This window comes from Zootoca vivipara, chromosome 5 (genome assembly GCF_963506605.1).
Source record: "Zootoca vivipara chromosome 5, rZooViv1.1, whole genome shotgun sequence".
NCBI classification, from domain to species: domain Eukaryota; kingdom Metazoa; phylum Chordata; class Lepidosauria; order Squamata; family Lacertidae; genus Zootoca; species Zootoca vivipara.
In genome coordinates this window covers 36,683,222-36,701,301 of record NC_083280.1, presented here as the reverse complement: position 1 = coordinate 36,701,301, position 18,080 = coordinate 36,683,222, and the positions used below count along the sequence as shown (strand labels likewise).

Below are 18,080 nucleotides of genomic sequence, written 5' to 3'. Positions count from 1 at the left end.
ATTGTGAGCAGTATTTGTACTTAAAAAAGGGGTATACATTTTCCTAAATTATAAATCAAGGAAATGGGATACATGGTGGTAATTGTGCAGTACAGTGGACCCTCCGGACACAAACTTAATTCGTTCTGGGGGTTTGTATGTACCCTGAAGAGTCTGCATCGAGAGGCGCCGCTTCTGTGCATATGCACGGCATGATAAGAGCGCTTCTGCGCATGCGCACAGGGTGAAACCCGGAAGTACACACTTCCAGGTTTGCTGTGTTCGCAACCCAAAAGTTACGTTACCCAAAGGTAACATAACCCGAGGGTCCACTGTACAATTGTGGGACTGTTGGTTGAACAGCTAATGGAATCCCCACCACCACCAGAACCAACCAGAACTATATTTCTTTCAGAAATCTGCTCCCTATTACTCACGTTTGTATAGAGGAAGGAGAAAAACCAATGGTACTGTTGCCTTATATGAACTGGGGGAATCTCAAGCTGTTTTTGCGACAGTGCAAACTGGTAGAAGCTAACAATCCTCAGGTAAGAAGTGGCTAATCTAGAATATAAAATAGTCGGTCTCCAATTTAGATTTAATTAAAATTCAAACTGTCGAGATCATGGTGAATTTCCAAGGGATTCATAGGTATGAAAAACTCGTTCAGTAGAACAACCTTTGCCAACCTGGTGCCCTCCAGAAGTGTTTGACTGCAGTCCCCTCGACCCCAGCTCATGGGAGTTGCAGTCCAAAACATCCAGAGGACACCAGGTCAGTGAACGCATCAGTAGAGCCAAAGGAAACAGACATGGTAACAATATTTTAAAACAACTTGCTGTAATGTTTCATTTTCTGCTTAAATACATGTTGCTTCTTAAATACAAACATAGGAAAGTAGTGTAACAACAAGGGGAAGGCTGAAACAGCAGGTGTAATCCTAATATTTCCAGTCCTGCTAGGGCAGCTTCTCAAAATTGTCTTAATCTCTTCTGCTTCCCAGATTAGGAAAGCCAACATTTGTGTTTTCAGGGGCCACATTGTTCTCCAGAGGGCCACCAGCATATGTTGTTGTACACACTAATTCCATCACAAGAGGCTTGTGACACAGTAGATGTCATCTAGCAGGAAGAGCTTCACAGTATGTGCTTGTTAACATACTCCTGCATCTCAGGATGCTGAATTATGTGCCCAGTGCATATAATCAGACTCCTGTGCCTTGTGAAAGCTAGAACTGAGCAGATCACAATGACTTGCACCTAACACACAAAGGGTTTTGTTCTCCTTTCACACGGAAGTGGTAGCAGGAAATGCAGCAGAAATTTTGTTAATTCTAGTTTTTGCCACTATGAAAGCAAATTAGATATGGCGTGCCTGACTTTTGGGACAAGCACCAGCAGTTTTCATTTTATTGGAAGGACAATAATAATAATAATTTAACCTCTTTGGATCTCAGTTTTTCAGGGGAAATTGACAATAAGAAAAGCTTGTACTTTGGACAGATAGCAAAAAATGACTAAGCTAGCATTTTTTATTCAAGCATATTTATTTTTTAAAAATTAGCTCCACCTTTTCATTTCAAGGTGGTTTATAATTATAACCTCTATTTCTATAGGCAATTTCACAACAAGATCTTGTACATATGGCTATTCAGATTGCCTGTGGAATGAGCTACTTGTCCCGAAGAGAGGTCATTCACAAAGACCTGGCTGCTAGAAATTGTGTGTAAGTACTGAAGTGTAAAGGGCTAAAGACACTCAGTTGGGGCAATGTAAAATGTTCCTCTAACTGGTATTCTGTCCATTCGCTGTACAAGTCACTCTTTCCCATTGCAAGCTGATAGCTGCACCTGTTTGGCACAGCTAGTGTTATGTTTTAAGGTGCCGGATAATAAAGAAATGCCTGCAGAGAGCACCAGAAAGTATGAGGTACCACAGCACTGAAATTGACTAGAAGAACCTAGTGGGTATCAGCCAGCATCTTCCATACCATATTTGTGGAAAATATGACTGTGTTGTTTTAGGTTGCTTATGCAAATGAATTGTTGTCTTTGTTTGCCATTATTCCATAAAAAGCCATTTCCAAATGTTTTCTCTCAATATAATGTGACAAGAAACAGAAACTATACTTGAAATATTGTAGATAAGGGGTGCTAGGGGCAGGGAAGAGGTTGTGGCCAACCATTCACTCACCTGGAGAACATAAAGAGGCTGATGTTGCACTGATGGCAAAGCCACCCCTCCAGTGGATGGCCCAGCCCTCACTGACAAGAACCCCATGGGGATTGGGAACCCCCCCCCCCCGAGCTACTTGCAACTTACAAGCCCTCACTCTGCACCTGTCCTAGTCGGGCATCTTACTAGTTCAAAATATTTGCCAATATACCAACTTCACCCCCCTTGTCTTAATAGGGAAAGCTAAGTTTCACAGTTGCCTTTATGCAATACCATTTTTGTGCATCTCTCCATTATTTATTAAGAATTTGTAGTACAGTGGTGCCTTGACTTACAAATTTAATCCATTCCGAAGGCACCTTCATAAGTCGAAAAATTTGTAAGTCGAAAAACGCCATTGGAAACGCGATTTCCCATAGGAATGCATTGTAAACGGAAAAATTCGTAAGTCGAAGCAACCCTATCTAAAAATTTGTAACCGCGTTTTTTTCCGGATGTCGAGACATTTGTAAGCGTGTGGCCATTACCCCCATTTGTGAGTTGAAAAATTTGGTTGTCAAGTCGTTCGTAAGTCGAGGTACCACTGTAGTTAGTGGTTGGCAATAGGCTACATTCATGCACATGCTGTTATTCTATATTTTGACTGACAAATGGAGCAATGAAATAGGAAGGTATCACACTACCAATATGCAGTCCGTAAAAAACCACTTTAAAACACTTTAAAATGACATCAAGGTTCTTGATACATGTCTTACTACAAATTGTTTTTGCACTAGGCATAGTAGGCTAGAGTATGTCTAAAAATGCCTTGTCATTTCCTGAGTATCACTGTCCTAGGTAGTGCTGCAAACATGACATAATATGACTGTAAAGAGCTCAACTTGCCCATCTAAGTGGTTGTCTGTGTATATTTTAATATACAGCATTGATGATGCACTTCAGGTGAAGATTACAGACAATGCCCTGTCCAGAGATCTATTTCCCATGGATTATCATTGCCTCGGAGACAATGAAAACAGGCCAGTGCGGTGGATGGCTCTTGAAAGTTTGGTTAACAATGAGTTTTCCGGTGCTAGTGATGTGGTAAGTTAAGATACAGTAGCAAAACGAAAACATGGCAGGAATCAGCTGTTAAGTGCCATCAGGCTTCGGCTTCCTCCCTCCTCCCCCCCCCAACCCCCAAGATTGGCTCTGGTGGGGCAGTCAGGAGAATCCCAGAACAGCAAGTGAGGAGAGGAGATGTGGGAATTGTTCTGTCCTGCAAGTCAGAATGCTTGCCTTGATTGAACAATTGGATGATGTGGAATTCCTCCAGTAGATTTTTGAATTAAAACAGCAATTGGAGTTGTTAGGTAGGCAGTCCTTGGATAAACAGCAAACCCACACTGAATATTCTAGTATTCGTTTTAATAAGTTGAGATTGTAGAAAAAGAAATTTGAGGCTAATAGAACTGGGAGTGATATCCAGTAGGCCTACTCCAGGTATGACCACGGGAGTTTAGTGGCATGATAGTAGGAAACCACGTGTTGAATCCTTTAAAAATATGTGCAATTCATATTGAGACATCAAGCACACATGTTTTGTATTTTGGAGTCATACCTGAGTAAAAGCAGTGACACAGATACCTCTGGTAACTATTAGTGGGTTTAATAGGCTATTTTACACCACAGCAATTTACATTTGTTTGTTTTCAAGCTTTATTTGAAATGAAAGATGGACTGAGCCCCTTATTTGCAAGAAACTGATGCTCGTTTGAAAGAAATGTGAAACGTCCTTAAAACCTAACCAGTTATTATATGTGATACGCTTTTCAGTGGTCTTTTGGAGTAACCTTATGGGAATTGATGACTTTGGGACAAACCCCATATGTAGATATCGACCCCTTTGAGATGGCAGCCTATCTAAAAGATGGATACAGGATAGCTCAGCCAATCAACTGTCCTGATGAATTGTAAGTGACTGTTAGAGTTGCATAGTAATTCTTAAGATTGTGTATGTAGGTGGAAAATAATGTCTATGATTAGTCAATGCGAACTAATAAGAACTGCTGTGTTTGAAAGGATTATACATTCTACATTAATTGGACTTCATTTGGTATAGTAGGGTTCAGCACGGTGCGCATGTGCGTGGTAAGACATCAATTGGATGCTCATAAATGGGAAGTTGCCTGTATGTTGGCATTTTTATCCCTCTGTGTCTTGAAGAATGGGAAATATGGTGTGATTAGTGAAGTCCTCAAAAGCGATCAAAAGAATGACATTAGATACATGCAGTAAAGTGCAACTCATACTCTTGACTCAGTGAGGACCACATGGGGAACATCTGAATAGGTGGAGAATATTTCCTGTTTCTTATATGTGTGGTACAGATTACTGTGGCTGACGACGTAGTAGTCTGCAGTTCCTGTTCCACTTGTTCTGTTGCTATGGAATAAAGTTCTATCCCTCCATTCATTGCTGAAGTGCTTTGTCACTACTTCATGGTTCCTTCTTTTGGGGACATAAGCAGTTAATTTCAGTCTTAAATTGACCCATACTGATGATAGTGGTGTTTCAGGTTCTTTTTTTATCATACTCCTTGGAACTACTCTGTTAGGAGTTGGGGCTGCTTTTAAGAGGAAGGTTGTGAAGTTGCATGTAATTTTACATTAACAAAAATCATTCATGCATACATGCACATACGTAGCACTATATCTTCTGAGAAATCATTATAGTTTCTTATTTAGTAACCCTCAAAAACTACTAATCTGACCATTTGAGGCTTAAATTTTGAGCCTGTTCTGCGCTGAAGCAAAACTTCATCAATAGACTCCTATCCTGGTTCAGTTTCTGCCCACTGTCTTTCATTTTTAAGGCTGTGCTAAAGTTAGTTTGCTATGAGCATATATTATCTACCAAAACACATAAATTTAAAATGGATATTAAATATATCACAAAAACTGTAAATACTTTAAATATTTTGAAGTATATAAATTTGGAAAAGAAATCTGAAAAAAACAGGGAAGATAAGGTGTGTTCTTTAAAAGGTAACTTCAGCTACAGTGAGGGGGGAAAGTATTTGATCCCCTGCTAAATTTGCCCTGTGACGAAGAAATGACCAGTCCATAATTTTAATGGTAGGTTTATTGTAGCTGTGGGAGACAGAATAACAACAGGAAAACCCCAGAAACCCAGAAGACAAAAGTCACGAGATTGATGTGCATTCTAATGAGTGAAAGAAGTATTTGATCCCCTTTCAACCAGACAGATGTCAGGCTACCTGGTATCTTCACTGTATGTAATGAGCTGAGATTAGAAGCACCTGCTGTAAGGGAGAGGTTTTACCTGTAATCCCAGCTCGTTACAGTACCTGTACAAAAGACACCTGTCGACAGAAGCAATCAATCCAGCAGATTCCAAAGTAGCCACCAAGACCAAAGAGCTGTCCAAGGATGTCAGGGACAAGATTGTAGACCTGCACAAGGCTGGACTGGGCTGCAAGACTATTGCCAAGTAGCTTGGTGAGAAGGTGACAACAGTTGGTGCAATAATTTGCAAATGGAAGAAACACAAAATAACTGTCAACCTCCTTCGGCAGCAAGATCCCATAGTCACCATGAAAACAGTTGGTAACGCACTACGCCGTGAAGGACTGAGACCTTCCAGAGCCCGCAAGGTCCCCTTGCTCAAAACAGCACATGTACAGGCCCGTCTGCAGTTTGCCAATGGACATCTGAATGACCCAAAGGAGAACTGGGTGAAAGTGTTGTGGTCAGATGAGACCAAAATTGAACTCTTTGGCATCAACTCAACTTGCCGTGTTTGGAGGAGGAATGCTGCCTACGGCCCCAAGAACACCATCCCCACCGTCGGACATGGAGGGGGACTTGGAGCTGAAGGTTCGAGTAGCTACACATCAGCCTCGAAATCTTACTGACTTGTAGAGGAGTGGGACAAAATACCTCCTGATATGTGTGCAAACCTGGTGGCCACCTCCAAGAAACGTCTGACCTCTGTAATTGCCAACAAGGGTTTTGCCACCAGGTACTAAGTCATATTTTACAAAGGGATCAAATACTTATTTCACTCATTAGAATGCACATCAATCGCTGACTTTTGTCTTTGGGTTTCTGGGGTTTTCCCTGTTGTTAGTCTGTTTCTCACAGCTACAATAAGCCTACCATTAAAATTATGGACTGGTCATTTCTTCGTCTGAGGGCAAACGGGCAAACTTACTCCCCCCCCCTCATTTTATGAGCTATTGATTTGGGGAGCATCTTCACTTGATGTCGCTTGCCATAGATTTCTAATTTTCACCCAGTTGAAAATGTGAAATACTTTCCTCATTGCTAAGGTCTCATATATTTACCACACATGAAAGTGTGTGGCAGGGGATGAAAATATCACCACACTCTTTTAATACTTAACTTACTGTGTGTTAATTTGTTGGAAGCCGCCCAGAGTGACTGCAGTAACCAAGTCAGATGGATGGCATATAAATAAGAAATGATTACTCTATTATTAAATCTGCGGCAGACGGTCTTACTTACCTTTGATTGCTTTTTCTTTATCATCCAGATTTGCTGTGATGGCTTGCTGCTGGGCACTGGACCCTGAGGAGAGACCTAAATTCCAGCAGCTGGTGCAGTGCCTCACCGAATTCCATGCAGCATTGGGAGCTTATGTCTGATGCCAGGCATATACACTCTGCTCTACTTGGAAAGGGACGCTGTGCCCATGGAACAGTGAAATGTGGCGTTTGCATCTATTTATATACACTATAACGTCTATCTAAAACACATTATTTGGAAGTAGGCCTCACTGATTTCAGTGGATTTTTCACATAATGTGAGTAGGATCAGGGAGCCTGTGTGTGAAACAGAGACACTAACTAGAAGATTTCCTTCTTCCAAAATCACTGTGCCTTAATAAAGCAGTCTGGTGTTTTTTGTAAGGTTAGATTTTATTCTCCATGTCACTTAAGTGGAAATAAGACATTTTAATTTCCCAACCTGAAACGTAAGTATAAGAGCCTGGAATGTGAATTGGACAAATTTTTGGCACTGTTAAAGAAGATGCAAGCTTAATTTCATAGGTGCTTGAACCGATGTATGTGGGCATTTGTGTAAAAATCTAAAGTGGCAAAAAGAATTCCTCCTTCCCCCACACCCCAAAAAAGACTTAAGTGTGCTGCAGCTTAAACTATTTAAAATGACTTGACTGGTTTTGGTGTTCAGGTTTGTAGTTGGAATAGCCTTTTTATTTTTAAGTATCAATTGCTTTTCTTTAAAGACGACAGCACAATATGGTTGGAACCACAAGTGGCCTTTTTATTATGTTTTAATCACATTCTTAAACAATGGTTTCTTTGGGGGGGGGAGCTTACCTCCAAGATACATTATTCCCCTTTTAAAAGTGACAGACAGTTCTGCAAAGCTGTTTCCAGTTTACCTCAAGAGTAAAATGGAGCCTCACGTTACAAGGCTTAAACCGCTTAGAGGTTTGTTTTTTCTGCAATCAAGCGGTATATAAATTTTATGGAAAAAAATAAAAGTGCTAGAGGCCTTCAGAGAAGTGCCAAAGCAGCCCTCTATTAGGAGGATTTCACCTCGGACTGTAGAATGCAGATTTTCTTGTTAAAAAGGTACTGGCTTATGTGTTTAGGTTTTTTTATGACCTGAAAAGGAATTAAATATATAAATATATTTGTAAATCTGCATTTGAAGAGTAAAAATATCTGTATATTATGAGTTAATGAGAAACTTCATCCCTGATACTGTGGGGTTGTATCAAGCTTACCATGTGATTATGCATTAATCAGCACTTGATGCAAATTCTGGGGATGGCTGTAAAGCCACTTGGATCATCTCTTGAGCATAGAAGCCATCACAGATAATGAGTACAGTGGTACCTTGGTTTACAAACACAATTGGTTCCGGAAGTCTGTACTTAACCTGAAGCATACTTAACCTGAAGCGAACTTTTCCATTGAAAGTAATGGAAAGTGGATTAATCTGTTCCAGACGGGTCCGTGGAGTACTTAAACTGAAAATACTCAAACCGAGGTGTACTTAAACCGAGGTATGACTGTAATGTTATTTCTATGAACCTATACTGATTCATTATGCCTACAGAGTTAACGTATGCTGATTGCTGACTCAAGTATTTTGTCATATACTGCATATTCCGGCGTATAAGACGACTGGGCGTATAAGACGACCCCCAACTCTTCCAGTTAAAATATAGAGTTTGGGATATAGTCGCCGTATAAGAAATACGACCCAGCGTATAAGACTACCCACGACTTGAGAAGATTTTCCTGGGTTAAAAAGTAGTCTTATACGCAGGAATATGCAATATAAATAACCTCTGCCTTTTGTTTGAAAGGCTTGCAGTCACATGACACAGATGGACAAACTTTAAAACTGTAGACTGTTATGGATAAATCATCGCTATTATGAAACAACTACCCAAATGAGGCTGGTCAAACTGTTCAGTCTGTGCTGTGCCACTGCACAGAAAAGCTTGCAGGACCAGCAGTATTGTCCTGCTGTTCCGCCCTCCCCTTATGCACGTTTACTTTTTCTCCAGTGTCTAATGGTCAGAGTGTTTACTTGGTGAATCATCTTCAGTTAACCTTTCTTTCAAATTTCCTATACAGTCGTACCTTGGTTTTTGAACAGCTTAGTTCTCACAAGTTTTGGCTCCCAAACGCTGCAAACCAGTTCCAGTTTGCGAACTATTTTTGGAAGCCGAACGTCCAACAGGGGTTCCACGGCTTCCAGTTGGCTGCAGGAGCTTCATGCTGCTAATCAGAAGCTGCGCTTTGGTTTCCGAACATTTTGGAAGTCGAACGGACCTCCGGAATGGATTCCATTCGACTTCTAAGGTACGACTGTATTAGTGGTGCCCATGCTAGAATGGCGCTGGAGAAACATCAAACTAAGTGGAAAACAAATGTGATAAATTTTGGCACAGCACTCTTTCCACACATACCTAGAGAAAGCAAACAAAAAAGGGGAGGGGCACCGCAGATTGACACCTCACAATATTGGGCGTTGGGGAAAGCAAACACTATTACACTGCTTATTACTCTTCCTGGTGGTCAGCTGCTACCAATTCAGGCACTTTGGGTATTACAACCCTATCCTCCAACCACCAGCCAAAGGGATGCATTTCAGCCAAATAACTTGCTGCTGCCACAGGGACTGCATTATCAACACTGTACTGCCACCTATGGGTCAAGCAGTGTGCTACAGTAATGTCTGCTGCCACCACTGGCCGAAGACCAGTATTACACCCAACGAAATACAGCACCATCAAACAAGAGACAGGGCTCATCCACACTTTGGTTTGGTCAGTGTTTTATTCTGTTTTGCTCATGATTTCTAGGCTGAGGTCTGGGGTTCTTTTTTGTTTTCATTTGGTCCATCACTTTCTCCAGGAAAACTCACTGTTAACTGCTGAATCGGAACAAATGTCAATCTGCAGACAACCTGAGTGACATTTGTTACAATTCAGCAGTAAACGTGGTTTTCCTGGCCAAAGCAGCTGGGCAAACGAAAAACCTCCTGGACTTGTGCATAGGGACCTGTCCCTTGACCTGTGGATGAGCCCGTAACTATATTGAATCAGCAAGATGGTTTACTTGCCAATACTACTATACAGCAACAACAAACAACAGAGGTATCTTATGCTGATACAACACAACAAAGAACAGCAACAAAATAATTCAGCAGTCATTTCAAACCTCGTCAGAAAATTGAAAGACGCTCTGGCAGCTGAAATTGTAACGGAGTTGAGAGCTACAAAAACACCTGCTTTGGAAACTCAAACTTGCAACCAGACCAATAGCACAGAACCTGGGCTACATATGGACTATTCTTATACAGAGCAACAAAGCACTTTGGAGTGATCGAAGTTGTTGTCCAACAAAAACTGGAGGGTCCACAGATTCCCAAGTCCTGCTATAGCTTCTGATTGGCTTTCAACTGGAACAGGAGCCTGATCAACATCTTACTGGAACAGGAGCCTGACCAACATCTTGTCTCTTAATCCTTTGTCCTGATATGCAGCACGTGCCAAAGAACCACAGATCAGAACAAAAGCCCCCAGCATAATTACCTAGGACTGCCCTTCAGGAGGGGGCAAATTCACCTCCTAGGCGCAAACATTTCCTTCATCTGAAGGAAGCAGCCTCTCTTTTTGGAATCCTTTAATCCGGAAGACAAGGAGGAGTCCTATACTTTGTAATTGCAATGGAATATATTCTGATTTTGTACATTTGTTGTGGTATAGCAGGGTTGTAGAACAAAATTCACTGAACAGCAGGAGAGAGATGGAGCACATAGATCTATAATGGTTTTACTTCATGTACTATGAACAAGGATCCAGATCAGAAGCTGCATTAAGTTAATTTGTGCTTTATAAGCCTAATACATCTGAGAGCATTTGCAATTTGTGGTTTTCCAGAGTAATGAATGCTCATCTAAAGCTCTAGTCAACATATTTTTCTATTGCCTTTAATAGAAATGGACCTAGGCCAACATTAAGCACTTCTGAAAAATTCCATCCTACGTGGTTAGTTCTAGCTCCAGGGCAGCAATGCTTCTTGAGAATGAATTATGTACATGAAAATTGCACAATCCATTTCTGGCAGTTCTCACAATGGCATCCAGTCAACTTAAATGAGAAGTCCAATCTGTAATTGGTAAACTCCTCTCATTGTTGATTTATGCCTTTGATTTTAATACCTGAAGCAAATTGGCTGGTACAGTCTGAACATGATAGAAGAGTTTATTCTAGTTTTAATAAGACATCCAGAAAGGTGCTGAAAGAAAAATGAGATCCCAAAGGTCTGATGTGAAGGATGAGCAAAAAAGAAATATCACAACTGAAGTCAAGTGAGACTAGCTTTGAATTAAGCTGTCAAATAGCAAAAATATTTAACTGCATGCTGTGCTAGGACATAGGGCATATAATTGGCAAATGCTGTTGGGAGAGGCTACAAAGCAGGTTAAGAGCTTATGAGAGGTAGCTTGAGAGTGTTTTTGTTGCTCTCCAAATGTGAACCAATTGATCCATGATGTATGGGAGATACTGATTTCTATTTACCACTGGTGAACGGAGCTGCTTGGCCACCCAGGGCGGCATACCTGAAGGCATCCCCCCCCCGGGGGGGCAGGGTTGTCTGTAGCACTCGTGTGTCGTGGCGCACGAAGCATGTGTGCTACAGAGCGCTACAACGCGGCGGTGTGGCAAACCCCATGAGCAAGCCGCGGAGCGAGGCTGCCTCGCTCTGCGGCTTGCTCACAGGGTTTGTTGCAGTGCCGCGTCTTAGCGTGCATGTGCAGTGTCCCGACGCACGACACATGCGTAATGACGCATGTGCACTGTGAAGCAACACTGACAGCCCTTGCCTCTGCTCCAGCCGGAAGAGGGAAAGCGCGTGCCAAGCAGGTTTGCGAGCAAGCCGTTGGCACACACTTTTTACTGGGTGCTGGGGCTTGGCTTGGGCATTGCGGGGGGTGCTGAGTGTCACACACACCCCAAGTGGAACCCGGGGTGCCCCGCCCCCATCACCCCCCCTTGCCATGAACCTGCTATTAACCAAGTATTACTGAAACTAAGGTTTTGATTCCAGCTACAACTACTTTATTGCCCCATGTGGATGTGCACTTAACTCCAGCCACTGCCTCATCATTGTCTCTGGGGCAGACCTTGGGTAAAAGACGGTACCAGCCCTTCCTCCCTTAGTCTAAGATGCCCACATTTAGGCCATTTCAAACTCCCTTTTTATTGACACCTTTTCAGAAAACCCCTGACGATTATCTTTTTGTGTTCAGATTCATGTACAGCTCAGTAAGGCTGCAATGCCTGGTGTGTTGATTATACTACACTAATAAGTAGCAGTCCAAATTCTCCACAACCTGAATTTTGTTTAGATTGCAATCAATTCTTAGTGAGTTGGGAATATTGGGATACTCTTAAGGGGGTGATTTGTTGCAGAGTTGAAAATGCAATAATATACCTCATTTTTTACCTAGTATAAAGGCAACCTCCTTCCCTAAGAATTGTTCTGTTGGTAGCACTTCCACAAAGATTTCCATACCAGCAGAAACTGGCAGAGCTCCCTCCAGCTCCCGGGGGTTTGTATTGTACCTTTAGTAGGTTCACAGGTCACCTACTTGTAATCTCCACTATAGTTTGATGCATTGCTACCGTACTTAAATTATAGAAAACTGCATTATACATATAAATGAGCAGTGATGCATTTCAGAAAGGGGGGCAGGAAGTATTTGATCCCCTGCTAAATTTGCCCGTTTGCCTTCTGATGAAGAAATGATCAGTCCATAATTTTAATGGTAGGTTTATTGTAGCTGTGAGAGACAGAATAACAACAGGAAAATCCCCAGAAAACCCAGAAGACAAATCAGAGATTGATGTGCATTCTAATAAGTGAAATAAGTATTTGATCCCTTTACAAAAGATGACTTAGTACTTGGTGGCAAAACCCTCGTTGGTCTCATCTTACCATAACGCTTTCACTCAGTTCTCCTCTAGGTCATTCAGATGTGCATTGGCAAACTTCAAACGGGCCTGTACATGTGCTTTCTTGAGCAAGGGGACCTTGCAGACTCTGCAAGATCTCAGTCCTTCACAGCGTAGTGTGTTACCAACTGTTTTCATGGTGACTATGAGATCTTGCTGCCGAGGGAGGTTGACAGTTATTTTGTGTTTCTTCCATTTGCAAATTATTGCACCAACTGTTGTCACCTTCTCACCCAGCTACTTAGCAAAAGTCTTGTAGCCCAGTCCAGCCTTGTGCAGGTCTACAATCTTGTCCCTGACATCCTTGGACAGCTCTTTGGTCTTGGTCATGGTGGCTACTTTGGAATCTGCTGGATTGATTGCTTCTGTCGACAGGTGTCTTTTGTACAGGTACTGTAATGAGCTGGGATTACAGGTAAAACCTCTCCCTTACAGCAGGTGCTTCTAATCTCAGCTCATTACATACAGTGAAGATACCAGGTAGCCTGACATCTGTCTGGTTGAAAGGGGATCAAATACTTCTTTCACTCATTATAATGCACATCAATCTCGTGACTTTTGTCTTCTGGGTTTCTGGGGTTTTTCCTGTTGTTATTCTGTCTCACATCTACAATAAACCTACCATTAAAATTATGGACTGGTCACTTCTTCGTCAGAGGGCAAACGGGCAAATTTTAGCAGGGGATCAAATACTTCCCCCCCCCTCACTGTATGTGGTCATTGTACTACTGAGATGCCCACAAGATGGTAAGAAGGTGTGCGGATGTGGAACTGTGCAGGTGGGTTGCAGTGTAGCGGGTGAACAAATTGCCAGCCTCAGCCTCGTAATGTAGGGCACATAGACACCATAGTTCTGATTCTGTATTGAAGATTTGTTCTGCATCTCAGGACGTAGCACCATTTGGAATGGTTTTGTGTTTTTCTGTTTTCTTAGTCATTTGAGCAAAACACGGTTTTCTGCTTGTTTCCTGGCTAAATTTTCCCTGCTGCCAATTTCTCATGAGCAGCTACTTCCAAATCTTACCAATAAGCAAAAATCAGGGAGTGCTTGTTAAAAACAAGTTGTCCTTATCTCAAATGATGACTCACAGGCCACAGCACTGGCAATAACGGATTCAGAACTCCAGAGTGCTGGGTTTTGCAAAAACAGCATGAATCGGGACAAATATGGGGAAAGGGTTTTGTGTGTGTAGTTAACCCAGCTCCACCTAGGCCGCCAGATGAACACAAGGCTGATCAGCTAGTGGCAAGTAGCCTGGCTCATGCTGGGTCAGCCCGACCGCCCATCTAGTCTAATGTTGTTTCTGCTAGTCAGCCAGATGCCACAAAGAAACTTAAAAAGTGGGATGTGAAGACCATAAGCTTTAGCAGTTGCTCCCCAGCAATTGGTATTCCTTGGCACATTGCATGAGTTGCCAGATGGTGCTTGTGGGCACCACAACACCTTTGAGGTCTTCCCCGGAACTCACAAAGCCATTGAGTTGCCCACCACTCACTTTCCCCCTTGGTCCTGAGGTGGTGGGGATGGTTACTCTCTTCTCCCTTGAAAAGTCCATAGAGCTGAAGGAGGAAGTTGAAAGAGCAACACTTCCCCATGTCCCCTTTCAGCTCTATGTGCTTTTCAAGGTTCAGGTTAATACTTCTAGATCCAGTTTTTTGCCCATATCTGTCAGGCAGGTGGCTGATCCAGGGAAGGTGGGAAGACGTTACCAGAAGCAGTGATGCCCATGACTCTCAAAAATCCAATTGTATCCATAGCATTCTATGTAGCCATCATGACTAGTAGCCATTCATAGACCAAGGTGACCAAACGTTTCTGCAGCCTTTCTTATCTCTGCTTTTCCCCACATTGAAATAAAAGCGACATTATTAGCCTAGTATTGTGGAGGGCCTCTCTATTATGCAGCCTCTAGTCTAAGGGCTGGAAAAATCCAACTCACTTATGAATTATCAGGCTCTACAAATACCGGTAAGTTGACATGATTTAACAGTCAAGGTTTTGCACTTTGGTGGTATATCATCAGTTTGGGGGGGGGCAGGCTGGAACAGCAACAAATTACTTCCTGAAAGATCCCTTAAAAAGAGATCTTTTGTTCTGAAACCCCAGAGAGCTACTGTGAGACAGAGTGGACAAGACTGGACCAGATGGATAAATGGTGTGACGTGGCATAAGACACACGGGAAGCTGCATTATGTACATACTCAATGGTCTATGTAGCTCAGTTATTTGCTGGCAGACACTCTGGGGTTTCAGGCAAAGTCTTTCCAAGCCATAACTGGAGATGCCAGGGATTGAGTTTGGGATCATCTGCATGCAAAGCAGATGTACCACTAAGCTGTGACCCTTCTCACACAGGTCTGTGCTCCTAAGAGACACATTGGCAATGCCTGTTTGACTTCCCAAACAGTGCATGACACGGGAATAAAAAACATTACCAAATACATCAAGATTTGTTGCCTTTCCCCCCTTAGAAGTAAAACAGACCAAACTTTTATCACAACTTAAGCTTTGTGGACTGGCAGGAGACTGGTTTAGGGTCACATGCTGCCAGTGGGCAAACCATGGTTGAGGTGAGCAGGGACTACAGCCAAATCACTAGGTGTGTTCAGGTGTTTGCCTCAACAGGCAAAGGCTCAACATGTGGCAGGGGCAAGCATGCAAGCCCTGCCCCCAACCTCCTTGGGCACATCACACGTCCCCTCAGTCCCTAACCTCAGTGTTGCATGGGGAAGGTCTGAACATGAATGGGCTCCTCTGTAAAGCTGAGGACCCTGGGTCCTTGACCATGTAGAAGGTTCTACCCATCATCAAGCAAACATGGGTAGAAGACCCCTGTAAACCTTATTCAACATGAAGGTGGGGGACTTTCCCTGTTGGGCAGGGAACATAGATGGGCCTTTACACCCTGCCCCACCTGTGCTGTACAACAAATACGCACCTCTCCATGTAGAAAACTGGCCTGTCCAGAAGGCTAGGCTAACATTTGTTGACTTCTACCTGGCCCCATACAGGATGTCTTATGAGCCTTTTCTCTTTCTCTCTTTCTTTGCCTTTTCATGTCTTGGAAGCTATTTCAGAGACAGGAGAGATTAACTGCCCCTTCTCTTTTTTTTAAAGATAGGATGCCAATGGCAACTAATGCTATTTTTATCAAGAGGATCAGGGTCCCACCGTCCTCTTCTTTTAAGTGGAAATTAAGACGTGGGCTTTTTTTGAAATTAAGAAACGTTCCTTGCAATGATAAATTACCCCCATAAATCCATTTACTCCTAGACAGCATTAACACAGGAAATTGTTATTGCAGAGGGCCTGACTGAAAGAAAGGGCTATTATTTTAGCCTATTCAGGGAGAGGAAGCACTTGTAGCAGCTGATTGATTGCTTTAGTCTACAGAATATTCAAAAGCCATTGCTCTCTGTCTTTGGTTCTCATTTAGGTACTGTGTGACTATTAGCTATACTAAGGAAGAATACATTAAATATGACATGTTTAGGATTCACAACTGATTAAACAATAGGAAAGGGGGGCAGAGTCAAAGTAAGCAAGCAGTTCTTACCATGAAAGGACCGAAATACTGGATGCCTCTCAAGGAGCATCCACCCTACAGTATATTGTAGGAATGAGAAGGGTACTTTGTGTGGTGATCAAGCTTGCAATTAGCAAGGAAAAAAATTCAGGATTGTGAAAACCCAAGCAGATAGCGAAGGCCTCCAAAAACACCTGTCCAGGCTGAATGCATGGGCAATGAAATAGCAACTCAAGTTCAGTATAAATTAATGGAATGCTGTTCAGATAGCAGTCAAAAAACAAACTCCATGTGGACACTGATGACGTCTGAACTAGCAGTGAAGAAAGAAAGAGAGAAGAAAAAAGAAAGAATTTTTGATTGTGGACAGCTCAGAGGAAAGCTCGCCTGTGTGTTGCCAGTCAAAAAGACAAATTCCATAGTAGAACATATTTAAGGGCATTGCTGCATTTGGAACATCAGGTACACTACAGTGGTTTTCTGCTGTAGAGATGCAGAAAATGGTGTCTCAAACTATCAGTGTTCTAATACCTTCCCTACGATAGAAGATGTAAGGTGGTCTGTAAAATGTCTGCTGTGGGGGAAGTGGGCAGATCAGGGGGATAGGTGCAATATGACTGGGCTACTACTCAGTAACTGGGTAGCAGCCTTCTGCAGCAGCTGTAGCTTCCAAACAGTTCCAAACTGCTTACAGTGTGTAGATGACCCAGCAAACCTGGAATCACACACTGAACGAAGTAACCTTTTCATGCTCCTCAGCCAATCAGATTTTGGCCGCATCATGACATCATGAGGCCAAGTTAGTCAGGGGAAGGAAAGATAATATTAAGAGGCAAATATTTTTGCAAGTGGTGTAAAGAAAAGGGGGGGGGAAAGATTTGCTTTTCAACACTGCATGAATAGTTGCTTTCAGTATCTAGAACTGACCCAAAGCTCTTGCTTTAATAGCATTGTGGTGTGGTAAGCACCTGTGGTTTGTGCTGGCACGTCAATGGAATAAATCATTCTGCAACAAAATATACTTGCTTAAAGAGGAATGATGTGACCTGGGATAACTTGGCACCACAATCACTTCTTGATACATTATAGGTTCTAACACTATGATCATACTTGTCTTTGGCATGGACTATGGATGTTGGCTGCCAATCGGATATGCAACCAACATTCAACTTAGTGCTCATTGGGCTTGTTTGGGCACATCCAATGGGCAACTAAGTCTGGTACAGTCGCAAGCAAAATATACAGCTTGCACAAAGGCTTAAGAGATGAGGTGTCAATCAGGCTCCTTTTGTAGTTGAAAGCTGAGAAACTACAGCAGGACTAGGGAATCTGGGCCTTCCAAAAGTTGTTGGACTGCAACTCCCATCATCACTGACCCTTGGGCGAAGCTAGCTGGAGCTGATGGGTTTTTAAATCCCAATATTCTTGTTTACATTCAATTGCATTTGTTTAATTCTTGTTTACATTCAATTGCATTTGCCATTTTCCTGGCCGTTCACCCAGTTTGGAGAGATCATTTTGGAGCTTCCCACAATTCCATTTCATTTTAACAACATTGAATGAATGAGCATCATCAGCTAATAGGGAATTTCACAGCTCATCCCTAACTAGATTATTTAAAAAGTGCAGGCCCCTGTACTAGTCCTTGGTGGACTCCATTTGACATAAATAATGATTTGTTCCTTTCTGCTTCCTTGGGGGTCCAGTGAAGGATAAGTCATTGGCATCCGTCTGTCTCAGGAGACAATGGAGGAGAGCACATTTGGGGGTGAGATCAAACTGTGGGTGGTTTCAGCGCCAGCTGCGAATGTAGAGACCGATGTGGACGAGACATGCTTTGTTAAAGCTGGGGCAGATGAAGATATCTAGC

The 18,080-nt window shown here is 42.5% G+C and overlaps 1 protein-coding gene across 2 annotated transcripts in view; it reads left to right on the top strand.

The window, feature by feature from the left end:
- Positions 1-7,838, top strand: part of RYK (receptor like tyrosine kinase) — a 30,490-nt gene extending 22,652 nt beyond the window's left edge. For both annotated transcript variants that reach the window (XM_035133136.2, XM_060274586.1), the window contains exons 11-15: positions 395-527; positions 1,595-1,704; positions 3,077-3,236; positions 3,969-4,105; positions 6,711-7,838. In XM_035133136.2, coding sequence (XP_034989027.1) covers positions 395-527; positions 1,595-1,704; positions 3,077-3,236; positions 3,969-4,105; positions 6,711-6,822 — 652 coding nt within the window. In that variant the 3' untranslated portion in view covers positions 6,823-7,838. The remainder of the gene's footprint in view (positions 1-394; positions 528-1,594; positions 1,705-3,076; positions 3,237-3,968; positions 4,106-6,710) is intronic.
- The last annotated feature ends 10,242 nt before the right edge of the window (positions 7,839-18,080 follow it).